At 25.3% G+C, this 17,587-nt stretch overlaps 1 protein-coding gene across 1 annotated transcript; it reads left to right on the top strand.

Moving 5' to 3' along the window:
- Window positions 1-625: 625 nt before the first annotated feature.
- On the top strand, window positions 626-17,196 carry LOC145838528 (MAP kinase-activated protein kinase 2-like). Its single transcript, XM_082946140.1, has 9 exons — window positions 626-804; window positions 1,589-1,728; window positions 2,512-2,576; window positions 4,948-5,157; window positions 5,892-5,967; window positions 9,735-9,859; window positions 13,965-14,050; window positions 14,364-14,444; window positions 15,600-17,196. Exons 1-9 carry the CDS (start codon window positions 646-648, stop codon window positions 15,744-15,746), a joined length of 1,089 nt encoding a protein of 362 aa, XP_082802266.1. The 5' UTR covers window positions 626-645; the 3' UTR covers window positions 15,747-17,196.
- Window positions 17,197-17,587: the final 391 nt, after the last annotated feature.

A 17,587-nucleotide genomic window follows, 5' to 3' on the forward strand; every position in this document is an offset into this window, starting at 1 on the left:
TTGGATATTTTTTGTAAGTCTCAGCGATACATGGGCTAATTAAACATTTTTACTCAGGCTAGTTGAAAAAATTTTTCTAAATTATAGGCTAGATTTTATGACTTAATTACTTTTTTCACAAATTCTAAATTTTAATGAAATCTTTTTTGTTTTTTAGGTACTTAAGCTTTATTAATAGTTTTTAATTTTTGGCTTATAATAATGTTTTATGTCATTTTTTTTCTTAAATTCAGGCTTGCTTGATGTAACTCATTTTAGTTTTTGGTTTACTACGTCCTTAACAATGACATAGTAAAGTACCTGTATCCAAGTGGTGTTTGAATCAATAACCAAAAAGTTTTTTTGTACACGATGTCTTATGGCCAAATACTTAGAACGCTTTCTTTGTCGTTCATTAAACAATACTAGTGGCAACCATGTAAAAATTACTTGTTTTTTTTTCTTTGACTTCAAATTTAATTATTTTAGTTAGAAGTGAGTGTGACTAAGGCTTTTTTGCTTGTAAGTTACCAACTATAACTTAATAGTTTTTTATTTACATTAATTAAATAAAAATGTAAAGATAACTGAAGTGTGTATTTCAACATTGCTAAATATATATATTTTTTTTCAATCAGACTATGTTAATAAATAGTTTATAAAAATATGGCTGCTTCATCAAAAGGTTTCATGCCTCTCCAAATAAAAAAATATTCTCTTGATCAAGATTATATTGTACATTCAAAAGATGTCCTTGGTCTAGGTATCAATGGAAAGGTCTTGGGCTGCACGCACAGAGTAACGGGACAGAAATGTGCTTTAAAGGTGTGTATAATTTTTTTAGAGACTTAAAAATAGATTAATAAAAGAATAACGTTTATTAAATCTATCATTACTATCTTCAATTAGTGTTAGATAGGTCTGTTTATTGTTTGTTGTTTGAATTAAGTAATTTGAAACAAATTTAATATAAAATTAAAATAAATTTGCAAAAACATTTTATGTCTTTTAAATATCTTTGAAATATTTAAATTGTTGCATAACATGAAACCTAAACCTAAGAAAATCCTTTAGTCTTAAAAATTTTAAGATAACTGAGAGTAAGTTTTGAATTAGGTTTTAATCTTTTGAATGTTGTTTTTAAAACAGATAAGTTATTTATTTTTGTTTATGAACTATAAATTGATATTTTTGGAAATTAGATTGATTATAAATTTATATTGAAAATTTCAAAGGATAAATTCAAGGTTGCCATAGATTCAGGCTAGTTTGAAAATATGGGTGACAAGTTAGTTTAACCTGTAGTCCTGATGTATCAATAAGTTCAAGTTTTCAGTTGTAAGTTCAGTATAATTAATGACTGGTATTTTTGTTTTTTATACATAAACTCAGGCTTTTTTTGGTGAATTTTAGATTCTTATATTTGTTTGCAGACCTTTTGATGTAAGCTTATATGACAGTAATCTTTACTTTTTTATAGTTATATCTAAATAAATGATATAGTTTTTTATACTTCTATTGATTACTGTTTTCTCACATTTTGTATTGATAATAAGTACTGTAATGTTCAGTTTTGTTGACTTATCTTTTATCAAAAAAAAAAAAACAGATTTTGACTGATTCAGCAAAAGCGCGCAGAGAAGTTGACCTGCACCACAGAGCTGCCGGCTGCAAGCACATTGTTCGCATTGCTGATGTGTTTGAAAATATTTTCATGGACAAAAGGTGCCTCGTCATCATTATGGAGAGGTTGGTTAAAATCATTGAAGCTATGGTAAACTTTGTTAGTGAAAACAACAAGCGTCATTTGTTGCTTAATTATTTTAAAGGTGTTATTCAAGATTTCTGTTATGTTATTAATTAAAGTAAACAAATTATTAAGTTCTAATTTTTTACATTTTTTTATGTTTAGATATTGCAATATATTAAAACAGTCTTGTGAAAAATTTTCTCTAAACGATTTTGTTATAATTAATATAATTTTTCCAATTTATGTTAGTACAATGTTTGTAAGATTTTAATATTTAGGCAACTTTAAACTCTAACATTTTTTACTATTACTTGATTATGCTGTATTACTTTCTATGCAAAAAATTTTTTAAATTAAACTTAAATACACTTCATTTATGCTAAAAAATAAAAAAAAAGTTGCAATGCCTATTTTGTTGCGGTCATGGTTGTGTTTTTTTAAAAATGTTAATAAATGTTGTGTTTTTATAAACATTTTTTTAATTGGAAGTTTGAAAAATTAAAAAGTTATTTTCCTAATGTTAAATTGTTGATGTTATTTTTTTTAATAAATATCATTAACTCAAGTAAAAAAAAAGTTATAGTTGTTTGTTTCTAGGGCTATTGAACCATCTTTATTAAATTTTTAGATATTCATTTGTATTGCAACCCAACATTTTTAAATAATAACTACAAAATCTAATTCTTTTAACCTTAGAAATTGGTTTCTTTTTTTTTAATGCAACATGTTCACTGCATTATACTTTTTCACTTACTATAAAGTTAAATCAAAAAAATGTACAGAATGCAAGGCGGCGAACTTTTCAGTTTCATACAAGAAAGAGCAGAGTCTGCATTCACTGAAAGAGGTTTGTTGTTTAAAAAAAATATTTTATCAGCATACTTAAAGATAAATACTCGAATTTTTAACATTAAATTTTTGCTTTTCTTTAGTAATACTATAATACTACCATGTTATTTTTGTAAAGAATTTTAAAAATGACTTAAGTTTTTAGAATCAAACTTAATACTGCAAGTTATGTTTATAAGTTTTTTTCGTATGTTTTTGTAACTTTTTTATTTCTCAAAAACCAACTGTTTTTTACATAAATAAAACTGTTTTATTAGGTACCTTTTTTAATGTTGATAAATGCTTTTAACCTAAATCAGTTTTGTGTGAATACAAAAAAAAAAGATCATTAACTAAGATACTTTTAGGCTGGTTTAAAAAATAAAAATATCAATAATAACAAAGTAATATTTAAGTAGTTCCAAAAATAGTTACTAATTGTTTAAATTATATATGGCCTTATATAACTTTAAATTATTAATATTATACTTCAATAATATTTTAATTATTAAATACTTTTAATTGCAGTAGTGGTTGTTTAATAGTATTTTAGTACAAAGTTGATAAGTTTTATCGACTAGATTATAGTATTCTTCATTAATTTTACAGCATTATACACTCTATAAATGTATAAATGTTGAAATTAGAATAATTAAACCAAGTAAAAATTAAAACTAGTTTACTTAAGAGAAATTAATTTTCTAAGTGTTAAACCAAATATAAAATTACGTAAAAAATCATAAGATGCAGATTGTGTTGGTTTTTAGTTTGTATATTTTATTAACATGAAAATTTACGTCTTTAGACAAGCTAAATGGTTAAAGTGAAAATTGCTTACGAAATAGTTTAGAAAGCATGTGCTTGTTTTATCCATTATGTGGAAGTATTAGAGTTTATACTGATTTTGTTTGTAGTTTCAACATGTTTATGAACAAATTCAAAAACCATTTTTATTGTTTTGCTTCAACTTTTGCTGACGTTGTTCAGTATTTTTACAATCTGTTTTTAAGTTTCAAATATTTATTATTATTTTCCATTTACATAAAAGTATAAGCTTGGATGATGTTTTTATAGTTGCTTTATTTTAAAAAGATAATGTAACGCTATTTGCTGTTGTAGAATTATTAGCTAGACATACTGATCATTAATATGTGAACTATGTTAATGCAATCACTTAATGAGTAATTTCTCAAGTATATGTCAGTCATGACTTTTCATAAAATTCTTTATGAACATCGTGAGTTTATGGATTTTAATTTATAAATAATAATTATTTTTAAAAGTGTTGTATGTTTTTCAAAAAATCTAGGATTAATTAGTTTTAAATTGTTTTTATATTTTTTTAGTTTACAGTATAAGCTCATTAAAGTAAAAAAAATACCTTGAAAAATACAAGCTATAGTTTTATTGCAAACTACCAAACGTGTTTACTAAATGTTGTGTTTTAATATTTAGTTTCAGAAATTTTGCAAATAAGGTTTCACTATTTTGTAGATTACATCATTAGTAAAAACATGACTAATATGAATTTTAATTATATTTATTTTTTATCAGTAGTAATGAAGTTTTATAAGTTTTAATATTCTAATGTAAACAATGTTTTTGGTAATTTATGCTTTTTTCTCATAAAGTTATTAAATAAATTGAAGTTTTATACAATGCTTAAATTATTTCAAAAAAAATTACAGTTGTTGTTGTAATAAAATCGGTAAAAAATATTATAATTGTGAAAAAAGTTACAAACAAACTCACTTTTTATTTACTATATGGGTATAAATTAGGGGTTGGCAACTTTTTGAGTTTGCGGCCCCGGTTACAAGAAAAAGTCCTTCGCTGACCAGACTTGCTAAAAAAGGTCTTCGTAGTTTTAAAAGTTGTACTAAAAATAGCTCTTAACTAGAAAAATTCAAAGTAATCATTTCATAAGCACTAATGTGAACTTGCAATAAAGCAAAGAGCAAGTTTCAAAATACTGATTATAAAAAAGAACATTTTTATTAGATTTGCAGAATTTTTTTCAAGCTTTAAATAAATTGCCGTATAGAGATTTCTGCTTAGCGGGGCGAAAGTTGTCCATCCCTACTCTAACGTTGTAAATGAGCCTTTTAAAACATTGGGTATGTTTTAAGTAGTTTTTTTTTTTGCGTTAAAAACTTAAAGTTTGTTGCCAACAACTCAGACTAGTTCAAAAAAAAAGTCTAAAAATATCTCATCATCAACTCAACTAGTGATTTATGTCATTAAAAAACGTCAGCATTAGTGATTTTAGTAAAATTTGTTTTATCATCGAATACTTTAAACTTTCAGTTATGCCGCGTCAACTCTTTTACACAAAAAAAGTAAATATCAAACAAACATTCCGAACTCACATTATGACATCATAATCACAGAGGCGTCGCAGATCATGTCTGACATCGGGAGCGCGATCAAGTACTTGCACGACCTCAACATAGCGCACAGGGACGTCAAGCCGGAGAACCTGCTGTACTCGTGCAAGGAGGTGGGCAAGGCGATACTGAAACTCACTGATTTCGGCTTCGCGAAGCTGACCACCGCCGTCAACTCGCTCAACACCCCCTGCTACACTCCTTACTACGTTGGTGAGTAACTTGAAAAAAAAAAAGTTGCCGAATGTTATGTCTTGTTTACGAATGCTAGTAACATTTTGTTGTTACAGTTTTACATAACTTTTTTTAATATATTTTGTTGCAGATTAAATGTATGTTTTGTTTTGCATTATTTTTGATTGAATAAAGTTTTCATTAATAAAATTATGTTTAAAATATGAATTATTCTTTGAAATTAAGTGTAACTAAGAGTTTTTATTAGTTTTAGATATACAACATTTATCAAAAGTCTTTTTAGTAACTAAAAAAAATGAATACAAAAGTAGTACATGCATATAAAAATTTATTCGTTTTCAAGTGTTTTAATTAGCTAGTTTTGAATTTTTATAATTTATTTAAAGGTACATATAACTCAAATAACAATATATATTTCGTGCTTAACTCTTCAGTTGTTTACTAAGAATAAAAATAGTTTCATTGTAACTAAAACTACTTATGTTTTGTTAATTACCCTTTGCTCATTATTATTACTTTTACATTGATTTCCTTTTGACTATATAAACTGGATTAAAAGATTTATTTTTATTTCTTAGTAAACAACTGAAGAGTTAACCACGAAATATATATTGTTATTTGAGTTATATGTACCTTTAGAATAAGTTATTGAATTGTCAAAAAATGTTTAATTTTTATAATTTGTTAATTTTTTAAATAAAAACACAACTTTTTTAAGGACCGTAAAACTAATATGTTAAAACTATTTGCAGCACCTGAAGTTTTAGGATCGGAAAAATATGACAAGTCGTGTGATATGTGGTCAATTGGGGTCATCATGTATATCCTGTGAGTTTAATGTATCAATAGTTTGTTTTACTTGGAGAATAAATGAGTAAATGTAGTATTATTAGAAAGTCTTTTAAAGATAAATTTATTTTAATTATATCAGTTTATATTTTTACAAAACATTGGCAGTTAGTAATAAAAATGATTATTGTTTTATTCTTTAAACTTTAAAAGCATTAACATTTTTAGTTTTTGTATAAATATATGTAATACAACTTCTTCAATTTTTACTTTCTCAGTAGTTTAAAATATGCACAAATTCTATCATATTCTAAATACTTTAACTAGAAGTGTCAACTTTCAGGATATAATCGTTAAATAGCGTAAAAGTGTTTGAACCTTAAAATAAAGATGTCAAGTTTATTACTAAAATCAAAAGAGAAACCCCATATTTTAAAAAGAAAAACTATTTTTCAAAGTGAAAATTCTCTATTAAAAATTTTTGAAATTCGATAAGACTAAATTATAAAAAAAATAGTAAAGCATGTGTTTTAGATAAATTACGCTTTTAATAGTCCTTTTAAACCTTTTTGCGGGCTTCTTTTGTTAGAAGCCTGTTTAAACATCTGATTTTTATTACTTTATAAAAACTTTTTATTTTGTTATACATATGATATATCTCAAAACTTATATACAACCCATGGAATCCGGTAACTTGTAAAAATATTAAAACTTAAATATCCCTTAAGTTAAACTTGTATTGCAAATATAAACTTTTTCTTAGTGTAATGTACTTACAATCAAGCTAGACTGGTCTTAATAACTGTATTAGTTTTTTTTTTGTTTAAGATAATTTGTTATTTAAAATATTTAAATGAATAAATAACATCAGATTTTTTTAAAAAGATTATAATAAAAGTGCTAGTGAAAGTTTTTCTTGTTATATAATTTTAACTTTTATAGTTAAAGCCATATTATATAAACATACGACAGGGCTAGGTTATGACCTAATTAGTTTTTTTCAATTATGCAAATAATAACAATTAAATGTGTGTATTTATCTATGATGGTTATGTGATAATGTTTTTTGTATTTTTTAGTTAAACTTACTTTTGATAAAATCTGATAAGATTTAAAAAAGGATAAAAAAGCTTTAAAATTTTAAAAAGATATTTGTAAATTTGGATTTCTCACAAAACAAGAGAAACTGTATTTACTTAGTGATGATTTTGCTTGTTCACTCAATATTTGCTTTTTAGTGTCGATTGAAGTTGAATGTATTATATGGCGTTTTTTATTTTTTATTTATTTACTAAATATTAATATTAGAAATTAATATTACTGTACATTTCACATTAGAAATTAAAAGCAAACCAGAAAATAAAAAAAAGTTTACTGTTTTACTTTAATTTCTAATAACTTAGTGTTTTTTTCTAAATCTAAAACTTAGTCCTGTTTGTTGTATAAAAGTTACCCAAAAACTTTATTTTCCATAAGTAACTTTTAAAACAATACGTTATGATATGTATGTTTTCAAATGTATTTATATAAAAACTAAAGTATTGTGTTTGCTTTTACGTTTAATTTATTGACTTAAAAACTTCAGTTTTGCGCATAATATCCTCAAAATATTACTTGAAAAGTTTGACCTTATAATTTTCACTTGGTTTCATTCAAATTGTAATATCCTGCATTTATTTTTTTAATTTACATTTAAAAAATTATACTTAAGAGCCCTACAGGGTGAAACTCTATATTTAGAATGTGTTAATAAAGTCTCAATTAGTTTCATTAAGAAAATAATCTTTTATAACTATGTTTGAAAATTTAATAATTTTTAAAACTATTTTCAATTTTATAAATAGTTTACAATTTCAAACAGAATTCGTTGTTTTCAATGTTAAATAGAAATCAAAACAATAAGTAAATTAATCGACTTAACGAATGAAATAAGTTTTGTAAGACGAGCATTTAGTTTGTGGTGTGTTGTGTTTTGAAATATCTCCAATGACGTAATTCTCTATTACGCAAGCCTTTATGACGCAATAAAGTAGCAGTTTTCACCTGCTAAAACAACTTTACATCTGCAATTGATTATAAAAAAAACAAGTTTTACTAATTTCAAATTTGGAAAAAAAAAGTTGTCGATAGAATTATTTCACGTTGGTCATTTAAATTGGTGATTTTAAAGTAGTTTTCAAAGTAAACTTTTGAAAGTAAAGTTTATCCATTTTTCATTAAACTAAAAAAACAGTTTTTGTTTAAATTTTCAGCTCACTATCTAGTAGTTAGGATATAATTTGTAAAAATTTCCACTCCCATATTAGAAAATTTGAGTTAATTTCCATCCTTTTATCCATCTCAATTAGTAATCCTTGTCATGAGCTCCTCATACCGATTGCCATCTTCACAACGCTCCTTCAAACATCCGAGTTCGAAGAAGCTGACATGTGTCGTGCAGCACAAGTTCGCAGATAAATCTGTTAAAAACCAGTAAATTTCAAACATTTTCACACGAGAACTTCCACCTAAAGCGGCTCGTCACTCGTGCAGCTTAAATCTGGCACATTTTCGTCGACACACTCTGTTCGCTTTAATGCGAGAAAATTGCAGTTTCATGTGGCAACTGCTAATAAATAATGCAGTATGTATACAGTACCATATCAAAAAGTAAATTATTTTAGATGTAATACAAGCGCTAATATCAATCACAGTGAAAATTGTTGGACGTTGGACTTCCTTCACACTAAATTCCTTATTTGTCACTATTGATTATTATTTGAACAACCAGTAATGTAGTTCTTCTTATTTTTGATTAACAAACACGGTGAAACATATAGCAAAATACTCTGCTTAATCAATTGATTAAACACAAATAAACATTATTTTTACAATAAATTTTAAAAATCTGGCAATTTTCCATTTTCGCCACACAACTCATTGTGGCGTCATATAAGAGCAAACACTGTTTGAAGTGCTGCACTTGCGTTGGTGTTTTCATTCGTTGCTATTTGCAAGCACTTTGGAATTTCGAGCCACACACAAAACACGAGGCATATTTTCTTTAATCTTTTTACGATGGCTCGTTATTCGCACTTTCAAATGTTAAAGCAGATAATAAGTGTCGCTTCGTAAATGTTATGTCGTTCAAATGAAGTATTTATTTGTGTATGAATGTAAAGTTTTTTGTTTGGTACTTTACTGATGAATTTATTTCAAAATTTGTTAATCTTCGGTCAATTTTAAAAATATTTTGCCTAGATGATATTTTTTTTTGTTATTTTCTTTATATAGTTGATCGGATTACTTTACATTTCCTTTTTTTATTTAGAAAATTTATAGAAACTAATCAGTATTGCTAGATTAATAAAATTTAACCCTTAAAAAACGTTTTGTAAAAGTTACAATAAAATAGTTTGGTATGAAATTTATCCTATTACTAAATTCTCACGCAGATACACATTTTTACTTTAATACTTTTTGTTCTTTTCTTTTGCGGTAAAAGCATACTCGATTAGTATAAATTACAGATAAAGCACACAATTTAGTCTTTTTTTTCGCAAATCAATATACACAAAACTATATGCTAGTGTTTATGCTGGTTTCAGTTTGTATTAGCCTCACTTAAAATAAAAAGCTCCCAAATAAATTTCAAACGTACATTAGACATATGTGCATTTTTCAGGTTTTAAATGAAAACTTTAGATTGAAAACAGACTCCATTATAAACTAAATGTTTTTTTTTATAAAAGTTTAAATTTAGTGTAAAAAAGGTAAAAAGGTCATTAGAAGTTTTCAAAGTATCCTGATTATTTCAATTTGTGCAGGTTGTGCGGGTTTCCACCATTTTACAGCAACCACGGTCTGGCAATATCGCCGGGAATGAAGAAGAGGATCAGAAACGGCCAGTACACGTTCCCCTCCCCGGAGTGGGACGCCGTGTCCGAGCAAGGTACATTGTTTGTAAAACTAGAAAATAATTTATTAATCAGTCCATATATATAACATTAAGTGGAGAATTTATATTATGATCTATGAAAGAAAAGTACATAATCCGTATGTACAGCAATTGTAATTGCTATACGAAATTAAAAGTTACAGTTTATTTAGTTACAGTAATTTATAAATTTTCTCTGTTTGATATAGTTTGTTGCGGATAGATTTTTACAAAGTGATCTATACAAGATTCCATACCAATAACTTGTAAATACAAAAATTATGTGTTTTAGTTTATTTTAGAAATTTAATAAGTTTCGTAAACATAAGTAATTGAATGAAGTCAATTCGATATTTTAAGATGTGGTATTATTTATTTGTTTTGATGTTGAAGTTGCTTGAGCAAATATTTTTTTTTCAACTAAATTAGTTGCTGATTATGTATATTTTTAAAATTTGAGTAACAGTCTAAAGATATATTTTGATAATCAAACTGAGTTAGTAAAAAACAGTCAGCCATACTAAATACGAAATTTTAGTTAAGTTTGTTTTTTAGTCTTTCTAGTAAGCAATGTTTTATCAGATTACTCTTTATATTGCTAAGTTTAATAGCAAGTATTGACATAATTGTGTTTAAAAAATAAAAGTTAATACTAGGAATTTTTTGCTTCAATACCTGTCATTGTTAGACAAAAAAGTTGTTTTAAAATCTATTCAGGGTAGTAGAAATCAGTTTATATAATATTGCAGAAATTTTAAATTGAAAAATAAAAAATGATTTTTAATTATATTACAGCATGTTTAAGGTTCGGCTTTTTTTTGTTCTACCAGTTTCCTATAAAGTATTATGTACTTTACATATACATGTACATTGATTTTAAAGTTTAAGGAAAATTTTGGAACTAAACAATACTTATTGATTTTTTTTTATATCAACATGGCAAATAAACATTTGCCAACAATTTTGTGAGCTCATTAATTATTAAAGAACTGGTTGTTTTAAAATAAAAAAAAACATTACTAAAAAAATTATTATAAATTCAAGTTGTTTATAATCAAGTTGGATTTTTGTTTTTTATAGTTTTAAAGCAAACAATTATATTAAACTATGTTTTGAAAAAAAAAAAATAAAACGTGAACATTTTTTAAATATCGCATTAACATTTACCATATGTTTCCGTTTATTTTGATATTTTTGTGTGATATGTCATTTGCATAATTAAGATACTTGATTGATAATATAAAGCTTATTTTATAAAGTATTTAGTCTTTTGTTTTGTGGTTGGTATTTGCTAACATGTTAAAATTTTGATTTTTTATAATGATATCGAGACTAGTTAAAAAGTTTGCTCGTTTTTGTATTATTCATTAAAACCTTTTTTGTATTTTTTAATATATATTTTTTTGAATTTTTTGCTGTAGTTTGATTAATTTCTTGTTGTATTTTTAGCTTCTTGTTGGTCATAATTTGACATTTAAAAGTTAGATTCAAATAAATAAATGTTAAAAATTTTAATTTGAAAAGAATTTTTAAAAATTATATAATAATTTGTTTAAAACTAACAAAAAGACACGTAAGAAATGTTTTGCTGATATACTTAAAAAATATTTTTAACTTTTAACTGTTAGCTGAGTGCTCTCATTTTAATCAGAGTTTTCCTTTTATGAACTGATTGTGAAATAAAACCATATGTCTAATGAGATTTCTATGGTTTATGGGAATTTTGTAGAGAAAATTTTCTAAAGTCTGTGTGCTTTTTGAACTTATTTTTTTTTGAAACTTTAATTCAATGTTCAATGAAAAAATTCCACACGTTTGATATATTGAATTCGTAATGTGTTTGAAAATAAATACTTCTAGTAAGTAGTTGGTATTTTAGTATGTGTCTGATAACTTCAATTAAATATATATAATTTAGAAATTACTTCTAATTAGTATAAAATTTAATCAAGTAGAATTTGGTTTTTTGCTTCCATAAAATAGTTTTTAGGTTTAAATTTTGCCTAACTAATGTTAAGTTGTTGAAATATCAATAAAATAATCGTTGTTTTGAAAAATATTTATAAATGGTGTTATATTGAACATGTCTAATATATAAAAATATTTCTTATCAGGCTACATAACTAAAGTAATAGTATAATTGAATGTTAAGTAAATATGTTTTGACATGTAAACACATAGTTTAAAAAACGTAAGGTTTTATGTTTTTTATTATTGATATATCTATGTTGTATATAATAAAAATAATTAAGTTTTTTTTTTTTTTAATTTTAATTCCATAATTGTTAACGTTTTTAAAAACCAATTACAAAAACTGTTGCTAAACATTCGAATTATTTTAAAAACAGTTTTTACGTTTTAAACACAATATTTTTTGAGAACTAACAGTAACTGCATTCACATATCATCTCCTACACTACAAAAAACACTTCACCACTTAATCTTGTTTACCACAAGTTCAAAATATAAGTATGGCATAATATAATATGTAGTTTGTTTTGTTTTATATTTTGGTATTTTTTGTCGATTCGTTATTACAGGTTAATGTTTTTGTCAATAGAAGCGTTCCTTTTCAAATTGCAAAATTATTGATGCATTATTCTTAATTTCACCAAAGAAAACTTTTTTACGACCGCTAGGTTTTTTAATAAATTGTTTTAAATAACCGAACTATTTGTGAGTCTAAATTTTTCTAGATTACTAGGTTTAATTGTTATAAGTGATGACTGTTCTACTCTTTAAGTAAATCAGTTTGCTGGAATAAAAAAAAGAATCCTTGAAATTAATTTCTAGTATAAAATATATGTATATAAATTTAATTATATTTTAAACATCAGTTTTATTCAGCTGTTTCGTATATGAGATATTTCTATCTCAGATAAGCTAAAGTTTGTTAAACATGTTTCACAGAAATTTAGAATTTAAAATGTTTATAATTAATATGACGTAGTAATTTTTAAAGGTTTTTTGTGCAGTAAGCTAAGTTTAAAAATACGCTGATTTTAGTTTTGTTACTGGCTTAAGAATTGTGCATTTTGAAAAAGTTTTAGTGATTGCTAAAAATAATTTTGTAAAGTGTAGAAAATGAAGGTTGTATTAGAAAAATGTTTTAAACTGCTCGTGTGCGAGGCTTAATTTTACTTTGATTAGATATTTAGTTAGGTTTAATTTTGCTAAAATAGTTTTTTTGGTAATTAATAAATATATTTTGTCTTTCGCTTTTCTTTTTTAGTGTTATGGTCTTGTCTGTTAAAAAAAAATCTGAATTATTTCAATAAATACTTAGCTCCAATTTAACTTGTCGAGCATTATTGACCAAAACTTTAAATTTTTTTTTGATATATGTATATATACAAAGAAATAAAAATGATTTGTAATTTAAACATTTTTAGTATTTTTACAAGTGTTTTTATTCTTTTTTAAAGGTAGTAGTTATATGGTTGTATCATTGTAATATTTGATCATGTTCTATTTAAATGATGCACTCAGTCTTCTAAATACTAATAAGATTTTAATAAAGTTCAAACATTAATTTATTGTTTTATGACTATGTTAAAATCAATTAATTTAAGAATCATTAATTAGCATTAGGTTATTATTTACTATAATTGTATATAATATACAATTACAAATAAATTTATTCTTTCAAGACTTTATTTTACAAACTAAGTTTCGGTTAAAGACCTCGTCAGTGCTTAAATAAATCTTATTCAAATAGGATAATTCAAATAAAATATCTTTATTTGTTTTCTAAAAATCAAAACATATAGTATAATTATAAGTTATAATTAACGCTTTATATACTATTAAAAGAGCAAAAAATACACTAATCTTAAAATCTAGTAGAAAAGCAAAGTTTACCGCATACTTTTAGTTTTATGTTTTAATTTTAAAATGCTTAAAAAACAAAGCTGACACAAAAATGAGTTAAAACACAATACAAAAAAATAACTGCGCTTGCTCAAACCTGCGAAGTGAAGTGCATAAGCTCTAATTATTTCTAATAAATATATTAATGCGAGCTTCAGTGTAACAATGCGGTGCGCTTTTTATTCTGCTATAAGCGGCCGGTGATGTAATTTACAATGAGCACTTTTGTGTTGATCACAAAACTTTGCAGCAAAACAACTCATCAGAAAGCTGCTGACCACTGAACCGGAAAAGAGAATAAAAATAGAAGAATTTATGAAAACACCTTGGGTCATGGTATGTTCTTGTTTGAGCGGCGCGTGTTTATTTTTAGAATACACAAAATATACTTAATTGATAATTTACATTGTAACTTTGTAGAGTTGTTATATTGATTTTTTTTTTAATAACTGCTTTTGTTTTACAGTAAAATAAAGTTAACAAATTAGTTTAGAATATTTGAATTTATTATGTTGTAGCAAAATGTAGTTTGGTAAAACTTATTTGTATTAAAGCAAGATATTTTAACTTCATAAAAAACAGTCGGGTACTCACTTATTATAATAACATATACTAATTATTTTCCTATAATTTATTAAAATTAATACAGGGTGGTAGCAACGTTCCACAAACACCACTTTACTCTGCAAGAGTTCTCAAAGAAGAAGAAGATCAATGGCCTGAAGTACAAGTAAGATATTGTATTAATTAATATTTCTCTCATAGTAATATACGAAGTTTTTAGTTTAGGGTTGGGCGTCATTTGAGGTCGGTTGGCTTAACTTTTGTTAAATAAAAGTATTCCTGGACCGAGTATTTTTGTATTTAATAATCATAAAAGGACTCTGTAAAAAAAAACTATAGTGAAATAAAAAATTAATATGTACTACATTGCACCAAAAATCTATTAAAAGCACGTTATTTGTTATAAGAAAATTTCAAGTATCTTTTGTTTTCACAATCTGCTCTAAGCTAAAAAATACTAAAACCTCAGGTAAGATCCTGTATTTGGGACATAGACCAGTATTAATAAATTAGTAGTATAAGTACAGCTATTTATTTAATTGATATTTTAAATAATTAGCTTTAACACTTGTCAAACAATTAGGGTTGGTTCAATTTTATGAATTGTGTCTTTTGTAATGAAAATGCACCCTTCATATTTGATCTGGTATGTATAATCTTGAAAATAATGTTTAGTTTGATTTACAAGTTCATTAAATATTAAATATAAATGAATAAAGTGACTCGTTTTAAATAATTTTCTACATTTACAAAAAGTAAAAACAGTTTTTATTGAAGGTTTTATTTCTTTCAAAACTATTAGGTCAAGTATAATTGTTTAGATGCATAATTTTCTCAAACAAAAAATTAAACAATTTCAAGCAAATTACAAAGTAATAAGTATTTTTAAAATCTGTTAAAAACCGTTATTTTTTTTTAATATAAAGTATAAGCTTTCAATAATTTCTGACAGTAATTTATTTAAACATGAAGAACTATAGAAATATAAGTTTGGGAGAACAAGTGCAACCATAAGCAGAAGTATTATTAAAGTCTTAGCTTTTTCCGTTTTCTCTAAACAAATGTCATGTTTTATGAAAAAATAGTGCAAACAAGTATTAAACAGTTTAACAAATTTCTCATGGTCACAAAATTTTCATGAAGAAAATATGTGAACTTATAGTTACTCAGAAATAAGTTGTACAGCTATTGAATTTGATTTTAAATAAAACAAGTTAATAGTTTTAGTGAAATGACATTTTAATACATCTACCATTGTGCTACCACTATAATAAAATTTTAATTAGTCTACAGAAATTTTACTGTTATTACGTCACAACAGGACGAAATGGCGAACGCGCTTGCAACGATGCGTGTGGATTACGACCAAGTTGCCCCCATCAAAAATTTGGACGCGGTCAACAACAAGCTGTTGCAGAAAAGATCGAAGAAGAAGAAGAGGTCTCAGTCAGTGGAAGGTGTCAAATAAGAAAAACAGCGAACAAATGTAACCCTGTGTTTCCTTGTTCTAATTCACCTTTTTGCAATATTTAGCTGTTGTTAATTGGGTATGCCATATTGTTTTGGTAGATATTTTTGTAGTTTTTCGCTAATAGATGCACTTTTTTTTTTGTTATTAGATAAGTTGTGTTTAATAATATTGGTTTTAAAAGTTTTAGTTTTACTCGATTTAGTTTATTTAAAATTTTTCGGGTAGCCCAAAACAGTAATGAAAAAGAATAATGCGGAAACTAGTACATCAGTACAGGTTTGTGATAACTGTTTTGTTTTCTCGAAAACGTTAAACAAAAAAGAAACCCATGAAACTCTCACATTGATGTTCCTCAACCAAAAGTTAATACTTTTTAGAAATTTAAAAAACTCAAAAATTACTCTGTGTAATAGACTTGTTTTCTACATAGAAGTAGCATTTATACCATATATATGTAAAAAATAATTTCAAGTAAATCTTTAAAGTCAAAACTTCAAACATACTTGCAACAGTCGGTAAAAGACTGCTAAATAGCAAGTACTTTATCGCTTTCATCAAATCACTTTCTCATTTGTATTCGCCCGCGGTCATTGTTCAACCAACGACTTTTTCATTGTTGCAAATTTTCTCCTCACATCTCCTGGTAGTCGCCTGGCGGGAATTTGTACTTTTGTGACGTCACAAAGATTTCTGGTGTCACTTTTTATCAGCGGCCAAATCTACAATGCGTGTTTTTTATTTTTGAATTTTTGTAATTGAATAAAATTCTCGCTTTTTTTCTTGTTCAGTGTGAAAATGCGACCAAAATGAACTAGAGTTTATTTTTAGATATTTTGTCTTTTTATTGTCTTTTCCAAATCACGTTTTCATTACGTTGGATCTATTCATTACGTTTATTTAAGTTTTCTTTTTAAACGTCATATAACAGTTTTTTTGTTTTTTAGACCGGTCAACTTTTAATTTTTCAATTTTACAAAACATCAGTTTCTTTTGTAATTTAAATATTGTACTATATAACTTGTTTTTTTTATAAAAACTTTAACAATTTATAAGCAAAAATTTAACTTAAATCATGACAAGTAAGTAAAAGCCTGCTATACAGTTATCATGTTTATTTGCTGTTTTTTACAAATAATATGTTCATTTAAAATAATTCAAAACAACCAGTGTCAAAAGATAAAAGTAGTAAAGGTATTTTTAATTAATTAAAGAGTCAACCGGTTTTAAATATTTAAGTAATTTTATGTTTACATTTTTTATTTTTTACAATTATGATTATAATCAAGATTGCAATAATTCAATTGCTGTATCTTTGTTTTTGATATCTATTTTGTTGTTGTTTTTTAGTTGTTCAAAATGATAGTTTTTTGTTGAAACTTATTTACTTAAAAGGCAAAACAATGGTGTATATATATTTTATTTATTTATTAAAGTTCGTATTGCAAATTGATTATAAATGAAATAAGTATTCAACTCTACAATCGTTAATTTTTTGATAATGTTATTTGTAAAAATATTAATTTGAAATTTAAAAGTAGCTTGAAAAGTATCAAATTTTTATCTTACGAAACAAATTTCTACATAGATAACATAGAGAAAGGCAATTTATAATTTTTGGTCATAGTTTTTGTTTTGTTAAAAGAACAATTAAATTATAACAACAGTTACATTTTTTATCAAATTAAAAAATAAAAACTTCAGTCTCTATTTGTAAGGATGTATAAGTCATCACGCTCTGCTGAACACGTTGCCATGCAAACGCGACTTCCGGTGACAAAACGGAAATCACGTGATTAGCCACTGATAAAGTGGTATGAATTGAGAAACCGTCTTTGTAC

Source organism: Thalia democratica, chromosome 6, assembly GCF_965202585.1.
Source record: "Thalia democratica chromosome 6, ktThaDemo2.hap1.1, whole genome shotgun sequence".
NCBI lineage: Eukaryota > Metazoa > Chordata > Thaliacea > Salpida > Salpidae > Thalia > Thalia democratica.